Source organism: Sceloporus occidentalis, unplaced genomic scaffold (assembly GCF_023333645.1).
Source record: "Sceloporus occidentalis isolate IW3139 unplaced genomic scaffold, rSceOcc1.0.p SCAF_2, whole genome shotgun sequence".
NCBI classification, from domain to species: Eukaryota; Metazoa; Chordata; class Lepidosauria; order Squamata; family Phrynosomatidae; genus Sceloporus; species Sceloporus occidentalis.
The window spans coordinates 77595609-77612960 of record NW_028316982.1 but is presented as its reverse complement, the minus strand read 5'-3'; the positions used below and the strand labels follow the sequence as shown (position 1 = coordinate 77612960).

The 17352-nt window shown below is 37.6% G+C and overlaps 1 protein-coding gene across 9 annotated transcripts in view; it reads left to right on the top strand.

Annotated features, from left to right (window-relative positions):
• ATE1 (arginyltransferase 1) overlaps positions 1-17352 on the top strand; it is a 118188-nt gene that overhangs the window by 34700 nt on the left and 66136 nt on the right. For all 9 annotated transcript variants that reach the window (XM_089510066.1, XM_089510067.1, XM_089510060.1 and 6 more), the window contains 3 exons: positions 1190-1222; positions 11829-12010; positions 16925-17024. In XM_089510066.1, the coding sequence (XP_089366192.1) occupies positions 1190-1222; positions 11829-12010; positions 16925-17024 (315 nt within the window). The remainder of the gene's footprint in view (positions 1-1189; positions 1223-11828; positions 12011-16924; positions 17025-17352) is intronic.

The window sequence follows — 17352 nt, the reverse complement described above, 5'->3', positions numbered from 1 at the left end:
GACTTGCCCAGGATCACGTATTGGATTTCCATTGACAAGCAAGGACTTGAACCCTGGTCTCTAGAATCATAGTCTGACTCAAACCACTACACTATGCTGGCTCTCTGAATCAATATACTGACTGGAAATTGAAATTTGGGTTAGTTCTTTTTAGATTTTCCTGGCAGCTGGCTATATCTGATTGTGGACTTCTTCACAAATACATTGATGTGATTTTTCAGGAGTTTAGAAAAGACAAATGCATTTAAAAATAAACTGTAACATTAGCTAACTAAAACTGTTCAGGATCTTACCTCAACCGTGAAAAAGTTACTGTTTGGACTACAGCCTTGAGAAACGTACAGTCAATATGATCAATTGCCATAATGACCAGGAGATTCTGGGAATTTCAGTGAGCATTTAAAGAGAAGAATCCATGTAGGATGTGCAATACTGCAGATTTTGCTGTCCAGCCATATTTGGTCTTTTCATTCGGAGAAACACTGGCAGTGGGGCTGGTGGTACTAATTGTACATGATTTTTCCCTCTTCCCTCATTTTGTCTTGGGAGAGATAAATGCAAGACTAGGGCTGCAGCCACACTACAGAGATAATCCAGTTGTAATTGCCGTGGGTCAATGCTATGGAATTTTGGGAATTGTAATTTTCTTGTGTAACCAGAACTCTGAAAGAGAAGGCTATATGTTTCACAAAAATACAAACCCAAGATTTCTATAGCACTGAGGCAGTGGTGTCAAACTGGATTATTTCTGCAGTCCAGATGCAGCCCAGGTAATAGCCTTATCCTCTGACTGCTGCCTTGCCAAAATTATTTAACATTCTTAGCACCAGAATTTGTGAAGTTCATTGAAAAACTGTTCAATGTACAGCATAATACCAAAAAATAAATCTCCAAAAGCTGTGAACGTACAAGTACTACTTTATTCATATTGTAAGGCAATTTAACATGACAGCTGTATTTATTATTTCCAAAGTTTACTGTGGCTCATAATGAGGAAACTTTATGATTTGCAGATTTAGTTTATGGTTAAATGAGGCATAATTTGCATTCCTGTAAACAGTAACACATAATAATAAATTTAAGATAAAAATCTTTACTTACTTGTTTCTCTTTGTTTTGTTTGTGTTTTGTTCCACGCTGAACATGTATCCTTGGTGACATGGACATCTAATAAATATACCTAATACAGTTTACACGGTTCCTCTGTGATTCTCCACTTGAGGTATGAAATCATCTTTGTTCTAAATATCTGCATTGCCTTAATACAAATTATGGTATCTTGTATGTTTATATTTATAATTATATATATAATCTAGAAAATTGAATATTTACAGGTCTAATAAGCATGATTCTTAGCATTTTATTTTGTTGTGATTATTTCTGTTCTTTGATGGTCTCTTCAAGTTTTGCATGCAGTTTTATTGGCAAGCACTATACTATGTGCTTTTCCTCTTCTCTTAACAGCTCGCTAGCTTCCCCCACTTCCCAAAACCTTGAATATCTTCCTTTAGATAAAGGGACAGTGGGCTACCATTTAAAACAAATTTGCATTGGGTCTGTATGCAGATTATCTTAAATGTATTATTGATTTGTGAAAATCGTTTATAACTTGATTAGTGTCTGTGTCCTTCCCATTGTGCAAGGTATTCCCAAACGAATAGTTGGACATGAATATGATTATGGAAGCCTGCCTGTTTATTGACTTTCCTCCCCATCCTACCTTCGTATTCTTTCAGACTTATTTTGTATCACATTGCTGAGACTATTTCCTTCCTGAAATGAAATTTGTGCAATTGTAAAAACATTTCCCCTAAGCTATGTTTTTCTTTGCACAATTTACTTAATTTATCCAGTTCCCCCCCCAGTAATTAGAGAGTGCTTTTGCACATTCTTAATTATGCTCTTAGTTAGCCATTCAAAGTTTAAAATACATACTTTGTTTTCTGAGTACTTAGATGCTCATTGTAAGCCTTGCAAATATACAAATGCTCCAGATGAAGCACATATTTTCTTGCATGTCTTGAAAGGTGTGAAAATTCTACTTTTGTTGAGCCTGAGCCCAACAAAATGGATTGTATATATTGTTTTATTTCAAATGTTCAATTTCAAAATTGAAATATTTATATTACACCCTATGTCACAGCATCTCAGGTGGCACATTAAACAATTAAACAAGTAAGCTATACATGCACATAGATTTGGCTGAAGTCATGAAGGCCCTAAAGCTTTTAATAAAAAGCCCATTTTAAATTGGTACTAGGATCAAGTCAGTGTAGATGTCAATTGGACCTTATGGAGAACATGCCATAAGTAGGCTGCCATAGTGGAAGGCCCTGTCCTGCATCTTCCACAATGAATTATTTCCACTTGTGGAACACAAAAGACGGCCCCTCCAGCAGACCTTAAGCAAGCATATACAGAGATAAGTGTTCCTTCAGTATTGAAGGCTAGCCATTTATGCAGGGACGTAGCCAGGATTTTAGGAAGGGGGGGTCCAGACTAAGTGCCACCATTATAATGGGGCTTGGGCATGGCGGCGCAGCAGCACACACCATTCATTTTCCTAATGGAAGGGGGGGTCCGGACCCCAAGAACCCCCCCCCCCCACCTTGGCTACATCCCTGATTTATGGCTTTTAATGTTCTCAGCAAAGTTTTAAATTCAGATTGGAAGTGTATTGATAGTGTTCTGTGGTTTCTATATGAAATTTCAGTTAGCAGTCTAGTGATTGAATTTTGTGTTGTGTGCATCTTCGGAGTCATTTTTAAGTCCAACATAGACTCCATTAGATGTATTAGAAAGCTACAAGGGTATGAACTATTGTGGATAGTATCTTCCATAATGACAAAGCCAGTAGAACACATTTGACCAGTGTAATATTCTGCCAGCTGGATGGATGTAAGAGATGTGTCAGCTCAGCTTCAAAGTTAAGCAAGTAAGTAGCATTTGCATTTACAGATACAGTGAACTTCGAATAGCTGATCTCTAGGAACAGAACAGCCAGAAGTCTGATAAATGTATGTTCAGTAAATGAACTTATTGTTGCCCTTTCATTACATATGTTACCACTTTAAAACGATTAATGGTTCATCAAGAGACTTTTAAAAGCTTAATGGTTTAAAGGCTGAAATGCGGTAAGGATCGTTCCCCCCCCTTTTTTTTTTTAAAAAAAAGGTATCCACTTGGCATTGCAAATTGTATCTGTTAAACTATCCTGGTGCCTGGCATCTGAGGCTTCTGAAATTCATTCCTTTCTCAACTCCATGCTTGCTTTTCTTCTTGAAGCAGTATTTAGCTCCTTGATCAAATTTAGTTTGTCTGATCTCCTTAATTAGGCATAACATGAGTATTTGAAACCCCATCAAAATTGGATTGATGAGGCAGTTTCCTGATACATAAGTATTTCCATTTTTCTTTTCCTTTCATCCATGAATGACTGGTTAATCTTTACTGGTACTTTCTGATGCAGACTCTATAATACAGACTGCTATTTGTGATACCTGGCAGAGGGAAGTTTGTAACACAGAGTAGTAGAAATGTACATGGGGCCCTGGTGAGCCTCAGTTCATGCATACCAACAGAAAATCAGGTTTATATATATATATATATATATATATATATATATATATATATATACATATACATACATACATACACACATACATACACTTATATACTTGAGTGTCTTGTCTAGCCCTCCCCCCTACACTGGTTACTGGAGTCTTATTAGCTCGAAGTCAGTCCCTTAAGTGCGTTCAGATGGTACAGTTATTTTGTTAGCCTTGCCACTGCACTCTTTTTGCAGTTTGGTGGCAAGGAAGACTTCACTTAAATGGATATAAAGTGTGATTTAAAAATATATATATTTGGAAAGTTTGGATGAAAAAGACTACTGATCTGCTGAATGCTGTCTTGCATTGCCAAAAACAAATGTTCACTTATCAAGGCAGAACATTTGCCTTACAATTTAAGGTGTTTAAGAAATATGTTAAGAAGAACATTAGCCTTACAGTTTAAAGATTTAAGAGATATTTTATGCTTTGGGACCTTCACCTTCCCTCCCTCCCCTCCTTTCTTATTTAAAATCTGAAATCAGCATTAAGTTTTTGAGCACAGTGTTTTGCTACAGAGTAAGAGCTAGTTTAAGGGTCAAGGCTTCAGATTACTTCATTTCAAATAGGTAAGAGGACTTTGTTTGTTGTAGGTCTTAAAGAGTTAACAACCACATGAGTGTAATGAAATTGTCAGGTTATAGTAATTGCACAGTAATTTGATATGCTGAGGTTTGAATAAAGCCATGTGTTGAGAGTTTGTTACTTTTCTGTGTTGAAACTACCCCCACCACTTTTACATTCCGGCAACCTGAAGGCTATGAAGGCTAATCAGGATCATTAGACTTAATAGGTAAAGAGCTTTTATCACCTCGTCAAGTTAGGGAGTAGATTTCAATTATTTTCCTTATTTTGTATGGCTGCATGGATGCTTATGTACACTCCTAGTAAGGTTTATGTCTTGTTTTTTTTCTGGGATGTCTTTTATTGACATTTTGAATCTTGAATTGAATTTTGTGTGGCACTACTTGCACATGTTTTTGATTAAATGCAACAAAATAAAAAGGGTTGTATATCCAGGGCCATAAAGACTTTTGAAAGTCTCCATCTTAAAATAAACTCCATCTGTTACTTGCAAAGTATGCAACTTCTTTACCATGTACACCATAAATAATTTCAAAGATTAAAACAAATATTTTGTAATAAATGTTGTGATGTGTGCATTTGTGGGATGCCTTCTATGACTTAATTTCAATGGATTGATCTGAAACTTGATAAAGTAGGAGAGATCACTCTGACGATTGTCTATATCACATGTGAGACAGAGTAAGATAAAGCTTAGTTACAGGAATTCAATTTTGGCAAGTGAACTCTAGCCGTTGACAGGTAGTGTCTCCTTCCACTACCGATAGGTGTTGCTGGAGTTACATTTTCTGTCTGGTTTCTCCATAGAGACTCTTTCACGTAAGATTTCATAATGTTAGGTCAGACGGACATTCTAGCATATTGTACACTCCAGAACAAATATTTGTAGTTTCCCCTCTAAAAACAAATTCCTGATTAAATCTTTACACTTAATTTCAGTAACACTGAGGTATGGAAACTATGGTGGCAAAGAATGTAGCAATTTCCAAAGAAGGATTAAATATCAATATAACATTATTTTGCGGCAGACTGAATTATGGCACTGATTTTACAAGGAAATCATTGTGAGAAATAATTTAGCCGTTACTAAAAGAGGGAAAAGATATCATTATAAAATTATATTTGTAATTGCCAGATGGTAATGCCAAACTCCACCTTTGGCTGGTGCCATTTTATGGCTAATTCTGTCCAATATTACATCTTTACCTGGTGGGCTTCAGGCATTTTTATTGCAAGGCTGTTCCAAGTGTAAAACGTATGAGAACCCCTGATTTAAAGCATGGTGCTCTAAACCACAGATTTGGGCTTTTGGGGGGAGGGGTTATTCCCCTCCTCCTCTCCTCTTTGTGCTGTTACAAATGGCAATCTCTCTCCCTTCCTTGTTGTCTAATGCACATCAATTGAATCTTTTAAAAAATTGCCTTAAAAAGAATACTCCTGGGTGTGACTATAGTGTTCTGCAAAGATCTGCACATTTTGCATTCCATCAGATTCCTTAACAGTTCACATCTTGTATTACACTTTTGAGCCCTGTACCGTTTGCATTATATCAGGTTTCTTGTCGTATAGCTGACCGCCCCCCGCCAAAGTGTAGGAAAAATACTGTATAGGAATAGAATTCCACTTTCCCTTTAAAGGAAAACCCTCCCCTCCAAATATTTTATACACATGCCTGTGTGTGCATGCACATACACCGTAGAGAGGGCATGTCACTCTCTCACCTTGTAAACATCCACCCTCTTCCTCTGGGGCTCATATTTGATTCTGGCTGTATTTGCATCTGTTTTCTCATCACTGTCAGTTGTGTTTTTTTAAAAAAAGAATCCAACAGTGGCTGCTTTGTACATTATAAGTAACATTTTCTGTATAATGTTGTTGTATATACCATTTCTCTAACTTTGACATATCTACATTTCCTAAAGTGAAGGTGGTAGAATTCAAAGATACAGCCATGTTAGTCTGTAGAATCAGTATGTAGAGAGATCTTGTAGCACCTTTGAGACTAAAAGAAAGAAGTTGGTAGCATGAGCTGAAGGTGGTTTCCTATCATGTTGAAAGCATTAGGAAAAACAGAGGAAGGAGCAGATTACAAGACATACTAGTCTTCAATCAAGATTTGCACAAAACAGTCACAACCGATGATGTGAGAGATGGGATTTATGAGACCTGGATATGCATACTTGGAAGGGATATTTTTGCAAAAAAGGATGGAGCCCTAGACTGCAATTTAATTCAAGCTCTGTGAAAATTATGATTAAGTTATTCCTTATAACAACTGTAAGCAGTTGCTTATTAAGTTCTTAATCAGAAAACTATATCTTGAACAGTTCAAATCAGACTGATTGCCCTCTCACTAATTCTGAGGCCTGTGTTGTAATAATCAGAAAAAAGTTCTGCTGCTCATGATCTCCTGGAGAGTTAGTCATAAAATTTGACTGCATTCACATACTCTGGTTTTAATGTAAAAGCATTGGCAATCTGTAACATTGTCAGATTTACTGACTGAGAAGTAGCTCTTCCTGAATAATAATTTTGTATCATGAAATCCAAATAAATTAATATGACATAAATAAACTAAGAAAAAGCAATTTGAGATCAAAATAAACATGAGTGTGTGCATAAGGGCAGAGGGGGAGTGGTATTTTAATGTAGAAATCTGAGTAGATGTCTTCCTGGACATTCCTTCTTTAATGGAGGACTTGGTATCAGAGGCAGAAATAACATGGAAAGAAGAGGAAGGAATGGGTTCTTACATTACAGAAAAGTAGCAATTCCAACCTATTTTTTAAATCTAAAACTGACAAGATGCATGTATGAAATTAAACAGATCAAGCAATCCATGCATGAACAATTTTTGACCCTCTAGATACCATGTGAAAGCACCTTCCAATACGTACCAAGGGGTATTTTTTCATTCACCACCCTCCATGTTATGATTCACATTTTGTGGCGTAATGTATAGATCTGTGCTTTTTTAACATTCTGAGAGGTAGCTGGTGATGTAGGTTTATCTGCTTTCCTCTTTTCTCTCTGTTGTCTGGAGGCAGCTGCTGTTCTCCTGCCTATTGTAGGCTCAGACAGCTAGAGTAGGATTAGCTGACTAGAACATCCCATTCTTCCCCAGCTCAAGCTTTATTGTAGTCTTTATTGTAGACATAGTGCTGCAATCTGGCACCCAAAGTCTTTGTTTCTCCAGCCCTCCTTCACCTCCCTGTGCTGATGCTGCTAAAAGGGTTTTAGCTAGAGCACAAGGTGAAATAGTCTGAGGCTTTGTACAGTTGGACCTCCATATTCATGATTTCAACCATATACTTGAAATCATGAAAATATTAAAAAGAAACAAATCCAAAAAGCAAACCTTGATTTTGTCACTTTATGTAATGGACACTATTTTACTATGCTGTTATATATAATGGGACTTGAGCATCCATGGATTTTGGCATCCATGGGGGTGGGGGCTGGAACCAAACCCAGCAGATACCAAATGTTTGGGGCCAGAAGTGTTTTGGATTTTGGAATAGCTGTATTTGCATATGCATACATAATGAGAGATTTTGGAGATGAGGCCCAAGTCTAAACACAACATTCATGTTTCATATACATATTATATGCATAACCAGAAGGTAATTTACACAATATTTTCAATATTTTGTGCATGAAACAATGTGTGCACTGAACCCTCAAAATGCAAAGGTGTCTGCCACCTATGGTGAATTTTCAAGTATTTTGCATTTTGAAATTCTGGGTAAGTGAGACTCAACCTGTAGGTCCTTCTTTGTGTCACTGTCAAGTGGTCAGAATACTGTAAAATGTAATATTTCAGTGAGAAACATTATCCTGGAATTTCTGTTTGATTTAAAGTCAGACTAATCTTGATATTAAATCCATACTGTGCAGTTTAAGATCATTTCTTTTTCTGGGTTGGTGAGAAGAGAAATTGACACAACATGAGTTTCTCCCATTACTACCTGGAGACGGGTAGGAAGACCAAACAAGCCTCATGACAGCCAAAGAAATAGGTTTAAATTTTCCCTCATATCGGTTTGCATCTAGATATTCAACCTCACCATGCATTTTAAAGTATTCCATTGCACTGGTGGACTTCTCTTTTTAGACTCCATGCAGGCACCCTTAATTTTTACATTTAAAAAAAAAAAGTTGAGGGGGGGTTAAACTGGTCCTTGTCTGGATGAGACTCATGAACACTTATATCTGACTTTTTAAAAAGATTGATTTTAAACTACGCAGCACATAATTCTTATATTGTGTACTTTTTACCATTCGATTGTAAAGCATTATGCACATTGATCATGGTATTTAAATAATAATTCTCATTGCAATGCGAGTTTGCCTACCATCCTCCAAACTGTGACTAGGATCCAGTGTATTGTTTAACAAAGTAGGTTTGTATTGATGGAATGGCAGAATCTAGAACTGGGGAGTCATGGGCCCTCTTTCCCACTGCAGACTCTGTGTAACCCGAAAATCATGTCCTTAACTGTGAAATCCTCAAGCCATTTTTTCAGATGGGATGGAGAGGTTTAGTGGGAAGGGAGAGAAAGAAAATTAAATTGCAACCTCTGGTATAACATTGTTTACCCTCTGTTTTGTTTCCACTGGTAGGCAAAGGCAGTTTTAGTTCAGATGGGATTTTGATTTTTAGACTGATTTGTTAATGAGTTGGATTTTAATCTAGTAAAATTTTAATCTAGTTCCTTCTTTATAAAAAAAGGTATGCCTTCTCATTGCATGTGTTTTTAATTATGCTTTAATTTTTTTATATATTTTAGTAATAATTTCATATGTGTACTTGTGAGGGCATAGGGTAGACTATTGACAAACTGAATACATCTTAAATTTATATTCTGTTGATGATGGGCTTTGTAGTCCAACACATCTGGAGGAGGCTGAAGGGGGAAAGCCTTCTCAGGGAAGCCAGAATGGCCTCCTCCTCCTTATCCTTCTGTCAGCAGGCAGAGTTTTTGTTCCAATAGGCTTTTAGGACTGAATGTTTTTAAAGAAAGGGCTTTAGAAAGGACTGTATTTATTTTTACTGAACTGTGTTTAATCCCTTTTAGGTGCTGTGTTTTGAATTGTTTTAATAATGTGAATAGTTTAATTCCATTTTAATGTTACTTTTTATGTTTTTGCTTATAATGTTTTAAATTGAAACCCACCTTAAAGTATCAATTTTGGGGGATAGATGGGGTATAAACAAAATAATAATAATAATAATAATAATAATAATAATAATGCCATCATCATCATCAGTTTAAACAGGAGAAAGATGTGGTTGTTCAGTGACTGAAAAAAATTTGGATCAGAATGTTTCTGTCACACTGTTTTCTATGTTATTAAATAAACATTTTTATTGCATAGTTAATAAATAAATCGATTTGATAAATTTTAAAAAATAAATGCTTTGGAAGTAGTACAGTTCTTGTATCAGGCAGGGAAAACCTTTTATAAGTTTGTTTGAAACAGTGCTGGGAAGACAAGGTTTAATCTCCAGAATTCTTATGGTGTACTATACCAATGCAACAGTTTGTTATGCTAGCATAGTACACATTTTTCAGGGCTGGTGTTGAGGAAAGGCAGAGAAAACCATCACAGTCTAGTTAGTAAAAAAGCTGCTGGGTCCTGAGCACCCTACTTCCACAGTGCCTTGGCTTATGGGTGGGTTTTTGCAGCTGAAGGGATTCTGGAAAGAGCATCTTAGAATCATAGAGTTGGAAGAGCCATCCTGTCCAAGGGCCATCCAGTCCAGCCCCTGCCATGCAGCAAATCACAATCAAGGCATCTCCGACAGATGGCCATCCAGCCTCTGTTTAAAGACCTCCAAGGAAGGAGACTCCACCACACTCTGAGGGAGTGTGTTCCACTGTCGAACAGCCCTTACTGTCAGGAAGTTCCTCTGAATGTTGAGGTGGAATCTCTTTTCCTGTAGCTTGCATCCACTGCTCTAGGTCCTAGTCTCTGGAGCAGCAGAAAACAAGCTAGTTCCCTCCTCAATGTATCATCCTTTCAAGTATTTAAACAGGGCTATCATATCACCTCTTAACCTTCTCTTCTCCAGATTAAACATCCCCAGCTCCCTAAAGTGTTCCACATAGGACATGGTTTCAAGACCCTTCAACATCTTAGTTGCCCTCCTTTGGACACGCTCCAGTTTCTCAATGTCCTTTTTTAATTGTGGTGCCCAGAACTGGACACAGTATTCCAGGTGGGTCTGATCAAAGCAGAATAGAGTGGCACTATTACTTTCCTTGATCTAGACACTATACTTTTATTGATGCAGCCTAAAATCTCATTGGCCTTGTTAGCTGCCGCATTGCACTGTTGACTCATGTTCAATTTGTGGTCTATTTGGACTCCTAGATCCCTTTCACACATAGTCTCCTTAAGCCAGGTGTCCCCCATCCTAGCTGCTACTCCTAATTTGGTGTCATCTGTAAATTTGATAAGTATGCCCCCAATTCTGTCATCCAAGTCATTTATCAACATCATTGATAAAGATGTTGAATAGCACTGGGCCCAGGACAGAACCCTGTGGGACCTCATTGGTTACTTCTTTCCAGGATGAAAAGAAGCCATTGTTGAGCACCCTTTGGGTTCGGCCAGTCAATCAGTTACAAATCCATGTAACAGTTGCCTTGTCTAGCCCACATTTTACCAACTTATTTGCAAGAATGTCATTGGGAACCTTATCAAAGGCCTTACTGAAATCAAGATATACTATATCCACAACTTTCCCTTCATCTACTAAGCTGGTAAATTTATCCAAGAGAGAGTGAGAGAGAGAGAGAGAGAGATCAGATTCGATCTCTGAAACCCATGTTGACTTTTTGTGAGTATGGAATTGCCTTCTAGATGTTCACAGACTCTCTGTTTAATGATCTGCTCCAGAGTCTTTCCTTGTATTGATGTCAGACTAACTGGACGATAATTGTTGGGATACTCTTTTTTCCCTTTTAGAAAATCTCCTGTGTTGGACAATACAGTGGTACCCCGGGATACGAATGCGCCGCCTTACGAAATTTCCGGGTTACGAAAAAAATCCTATTAAAAAAACTGTTCCGCGTTACGAAAGTTTTTTCGGGTTACGAAAAAACTTTTGGTGCTTTTCGGCGCTATTTCGCACCAAATCGCGGCTTTTCCCCATTAGCGCCTATGGCAATTCGGCTTGCGAAAGCCTTTCGGGTTACGAAAGCGGCAGCGGAACGAATTAATTTCGTAACCCGGGGGACCACTGTAGGTGGAATATTGTTGATTGATTAAAGGGAGCATGGTGTAGTGGTTTGAGGATTGGACTATTACTCTAGGGATCTGGGTTTGAGTCTGTGCTTGACCAGGGAAACTCACTGGGTGAACTTGGGTGAATCACACATTCTCAGCCCCAGAAAACCCTGTGACAGATTCACCTTTGGTTCACCATAATTTGAAAGCACCCAACAACAACAACAACAACAACAACAACAATTAATTAGAAGAGTTTTCTAGATAGCTTTGCCCTACACAATCTTAAATTTTTATTCTCTTTGTTCTAAATTTTACTTCTCCTGTTGTTTGAATAATGTGCAAAAATCAGTTAAACTGATTTGAAAGGGTGATGTCTTAATTTTTTCTCTGTAGGCAGAAAATCTACCTAATGGTCCGGATTGTGGCTATGGTTCTTTCCACCAGCAGTATTGGCTTGACGGAAAGATAATTGCTGTGGGTGTAATTGACATCCTTCCAAAGAGTGTCTCTTCTGTGTATCTCTACTATGATCCTGAATATTCTTCTCTCTCTTTAGGAGTCTACTCTGCCTTAAGGTAAGAAAACATTTTAAGATATGCACTATTCTATTATCTAATAATATTTTAAGTACAGAATGAAAATTTAATTCTCACCTTGAACCAGAGATGAGCAAAGCATGGCCTCAGGATCATATTTGGCTCCTCTGGACTGTTTTGGTCCATGACCCTTCTTGACTCCCTGAACCATTTCTGTACAAAGAAGGAGCCAGTTGCCTCTCTTGGGGGCCTCCAGGAGAGGTTGTTCACTTTTTAAATAGGCAACAGAGTCCCTTTGCACTATTCAATACTTTCAAATAACCAGATTTTCAAAACCAGAAGTCCACTTTCAATTGCTTCTGATTTGTGGTGTTTTTTTTTTTTTTTTGGCATGTGAGAGCAGCACTTTTGATAGTTCTTGTATCCCTAGTAGATCCCAGTAGCGGAAAACTGGCCCCTAGACCCATGACAGTTGTTCACACTTGCATTAAAGGTTATTAGCTTTCTTTAAGGACAAGAAAATGCTTACTTCATGAATTCTAACATTAAAATTCAAAGTCTAGGGAACTGAGATTTTGAGTTTTATCTGAAGTAAGCATTTCAAACAGAAATCTAAATCATTTTATTAGTAACTAGAGTAATCCCATTGAATAAACAATGGAATTTTCATATAGCCTGTTCAGCTATACTAATAGGATGCAGGCCATTTTGTGTAACTGGTTTTGAAAGAAAAGACCATTGCTTATGAAATTAAGCAATGAAATCTGTGACCAGAGCAGCAATGTAGTACAGTATATGTTTTATTTTTATTTATTCATTTTATACATTGCTTCCAGATGCAAAGAAGCAGTCTTGGGGTGCTTTACAAAAGAACAAAAATCTATAATCATTAAATCATGGAAACAAAATCAATATAAACGATTATATTGCAATGCTACCCTAAATACACAACAATGGAGAGATTCCTTAAAAACCAAATAATTCTAAAAGTGATCATTATAATATATAGATCCACAACAAATGTGCACAGACAGCTTAACAAGAAAAAAATTCAGCCCAACAAGTTTCTTAGAAAAGGGCTAAATACCCTGAAAGTGGCAGATCTCATCTGATCTTGGAAGCTAAGCAGAGCTAACCCTGGTTAGTATTTGGATGGGAGACAGCCAATTAATACCAGGTGCTCTAGACTATATTTCAAACGAGGGAACTGGCAAAACCACCTCTGAGTATTCCTTGCCTAAGAAAAACCTATGAAATTAATGGGCTCACTATAGGTCAAAAAGTGACTTGAAGAGACATACACATACACTCTGTGTGAATGCCAGAAACAAATAATGATAATAATTTAATTTCTTACCCATCTCCCCGAAGCTTTAGGCAAGCTACAACATAGATCAAAATAAATATATAACTAAGCACATGTATGGTAAGTTAAAACACATAAACATTGCACATTAAAATCATCCAGACATAATTTGTTTTTGTTTTTTTTTAAAAAAAGACATGCCAAACACTTTTACTCGGTTGTAGTTTCTGTCTTCTAATTCTGTTTTAAGAGATGCTTTCCTGTTTCTCTTTTTGTTTCCTTTGGTTTCTTGCATGTTTCAAAAATCAAGCATGTTTACCAATTTGTCCAGTTCACACTTCTAACCAACCACCCAGAAAAAGTGTAGTATATGTGAGTGTATTTTGTAAGTTTATTCAGTGAATACAAGTCATTGTTTTTTAGTGTTTGTGGGATACAGGTCTACCTGAGACACATGAGCATTCTTGGGCCCTGTAGCACGTCCTAGCAACGTGCTAGGGTTGCCTTGGGGCGCCGTTTCTAGATGCCCCACAACCCTAGGATGTCACCAGGACGTCACAGCTGTGCGGTGCTGTATACACGGTGCGCACAGCTGTGATGTTACTGCCGCGCACCTTCCAGACAGGTGCACGCAGCAGCAACGTCCTCGCACCGCCACAGGCAGTTTGCGGTGGCGCGAAAAGGAGCCACTTTTTAGCGGTCCTTTTGCTTTCATGTAGCCACGCCGTGCAATTTGGATGCTGCGGCGCAGTTATGCAGAAAAGAGAGGCAGTCGCCGGCCGGCTCTTTCTGGCGGTCTATACCCCACCTTGGAATTACCTAACTAACCTGACTGCTCTGATTTAGCCCTTCTCCTACATTCTATCAATTTATTTTACAGCTATATACAGCCTGCTTTTGTTTTAAGATAAATAAAGAGAACTGATTAGTATTGTGTTGATGTGAATACACTTTCACATTTACTTACCGACAGATGGAACACCTTGTTTTCATCTGGAGCATTGCAAATTGTTTTGTTTTTAGTATCTTAGTAATGGATAATAAGGTGACTGGAAAAATGTTTTGGAGTGCTTGAAGTGCTTGTAATTTTTTTAACACACACACACACAGTAATATTTAGGTAGGTTCTCTGTACTTACAGGAGTCAGGAATTTAAGAAGTCAGCTTGTTAAAACCTGCGTAAGAAGCAGTAAATATGAACTCCCTTCAGGATTAGAAGTTCTGATGTGGAGTTACTATTTAAAGAATGCTAGGAATATAGAGCTCTTAGGAAGCAGAGAAGGAACTTGATACCATACAAGCTGTTACTAATTTTCTTCAGAGAGAACTGAAAAAACTGTGGTAGCACTCGGTGGCATTATTACTGTTTGTTAAGACTTAAAAGAGTACATTTTAAAACATATTTTAAACATGGGTGAATCCCTTTAATAGTTTACTCTGGTCTAAGGAACTAACACATTAGATGAGGTGATAATGCAGTCTGTCATATTTTCATGATGTGCAAGTGCAACCAAAGGACAAATACTATGTTTTATGAAGGAGTCTCTTGTGAGGCTTTCTCCTCAAAACAAGAGTGTGTGAGTATATTAGCATGCAAAATACTACCATAACATCATAAAGCCAAAATGTTTATGGCTATATAATAAATTGAGAAATGATGTATCTTACCCAGAGTGTTGCTGGGGCTTTCTCTTCAGGACATGCTGTAGGGAGCGGGGTATTGATGGAATGGACATATAGTCAGTAAAGGCCTGCTCCTTCTTCATACATTGTTTCATTGTTTGAGCAACACTTGGTCTTTTTTAAAAGAGTGCAAGGCAAATTCATGGGGCATCAGGGGCAGTAAGTCATAATGGCTGGAACAGACTGATTTTTGGACAAAATGTCTGTGTGTACTGAGATACCTAATGTGAGTGGAGTGGTGGTGGGGATAAGTCTGAAATAGCAGAGCAAAAGCCTGATAATTTCCATGGTGGATGTACAGTGTCCAAAGCATCCTTGTTATACTGTATATATGGACTTTTAAAGTGAAGATTTTGACCTGCACAGCAGTACATAACTTCATGTGCCCACATAACACGTGTCACTACTAGAGACAGGTACATTTACTTTGTAAATGTGTGCTTTGTTGCTTAGATTCACTTTCTATGACATCTGACAGCATTCATATAGGAACATCAAATTGGAAGAATTTTCATCGTGATTCCAACAAAACTTTATCTCTAGAACAGGGGAGGGCAAAATGTAAGCAATTCCAAGACTATTTTTTGGACCCAAATGACTGTCTTTTTTTAAAAAGCAAAATCAGTTTTTCTCTTTTAGAGAGCCTAACGGTTTTGTTGAAAATAAGTGCACAGCCCTCCCATATCCCTCAATCTCTCAAAATGAAACCAGTAATGGTTTTAGGGGGTCACTTCTCATGTTGTTTTTCTGCCATTTTTGATCATTATTGGTGTTTTATGGGGGGAATCTTTCAGTGGGTCTTGAGTGTGGACCTCTATAATGTTGGGGATGACTGGCTATTGACTTGGCTTTTGAATAGGATTTTTTTAAAAGACTGGTATGTATGACAGTTGGTCAGTTAAGAGTATGTCAGGAGAGTTAGTGAGGGTCAGAGATAGAGATTAGTTAATTTCAGGTCAGCATTTCACTTTGTAGCCTCCCAGCTGTTGTTTTTTCCAGAGTTTTAATTCTTTAAAGGTTTGAAGATTTTAAAAAAAAACACAGGAGGGGCAGAGAGCAAGAGGAGTATCAAATGAAATCCCATTGCACATAATGGTTCTTATGGATACTGTGTTGGGTACTCCAGAATTACCCCCCTCCCTGTCTGCCATTCTGTGATCTTACAGCTGCTCAGTAAGGGTGCCAGCTATTTGGTTGAAACAACCTAAACAAATGTGGGGTCAAGTAGGGATATTACTACAAAACAAGGAGAATTTGGCAGTTGCATATCCCCCAGTCTCCCAAATATCACTGAGAATGTCTTAAGTTAGATTGAAGCAGCTGTTCCCAAATGACTGATGTAATACTGAAATGGGGTAAGCTGCAGACATACATGTAGACTCTCAGGACTGAATAAGGAAGAGAGCAAATACTGCTATTTTTCTTTCAAATAAATAAATAGAGTGGGCTAGAATGAGTACAGAAAACACAGTCATTGGATATAGAAAAGAGCATTTGCTGCATATAGGTATTTGCATGTAAATCGCTAGAACTCATTGGACGTTTCTCTTTGAAACTTGCTGTTTTTAAAATTCTCTGAAGTCTGCATGTACTGTCCTAGCTTGGCTGAATACAGTGACTGGGCCAGACGTCTATAGCACATTGATACATGAATATTAAAAGGAAAGCTGTTAAAAGAGTGCCTTAAATTAGTTGCAATTTGAATTTCAGATTAGCTTTTTGGCAGGTCAGAATGCAAAATTGGGTCTCTTAAGTTTGTGGTTTTGTGAGGTTTTTATATAGAACTGTCTCTTTGTTTATTATTGTTATTTTTGAAAGGAAAACTGTAATCATTCCTTTAACGTAGGCCAAAATAGGTCATTCAGTCTTACTTTATTTTGCCTTATTGTACGGAGCTAGCATCTGTGAACATGTATCTCCAGTATTATCTTTTTATCTGTTCACAATGATTTTTTTTTTTACAGGGAAATTGCTTTTACTAGGCAACTTCATGAAAAGGCTCCTGACCTAAGCTATTACTATATGGGATTTTATATTCACTCATGCCCTAAAATGAGATATAAGGTAAGTGTGAAGTTGTTTTATTAGTAAGTCTGAGCTCAACCTGATGTTTCAGTTGAGTGTTTCATGTGCTTATGATATTATGTTCCCATTGAGTTCTTCCATGCTTTTGCTCGACAAAAATGGAACTGGCCAAAGTTCAATTTGGTACAGCGCTTGGACTATTTTCCAGTGTGTCTACCTAAGATATACTGGCTGAAATCCACAGCAGTGTGCAACTAGTTCTATGATGTTGGACAGTGACGTTGGGTTTCTCAAATAGCTGCCCCCGTGCCAATTAGGAAACCACTTTTGAAATGGAGAGGACTTTGAAAGTGGCTTGTGATAGTTG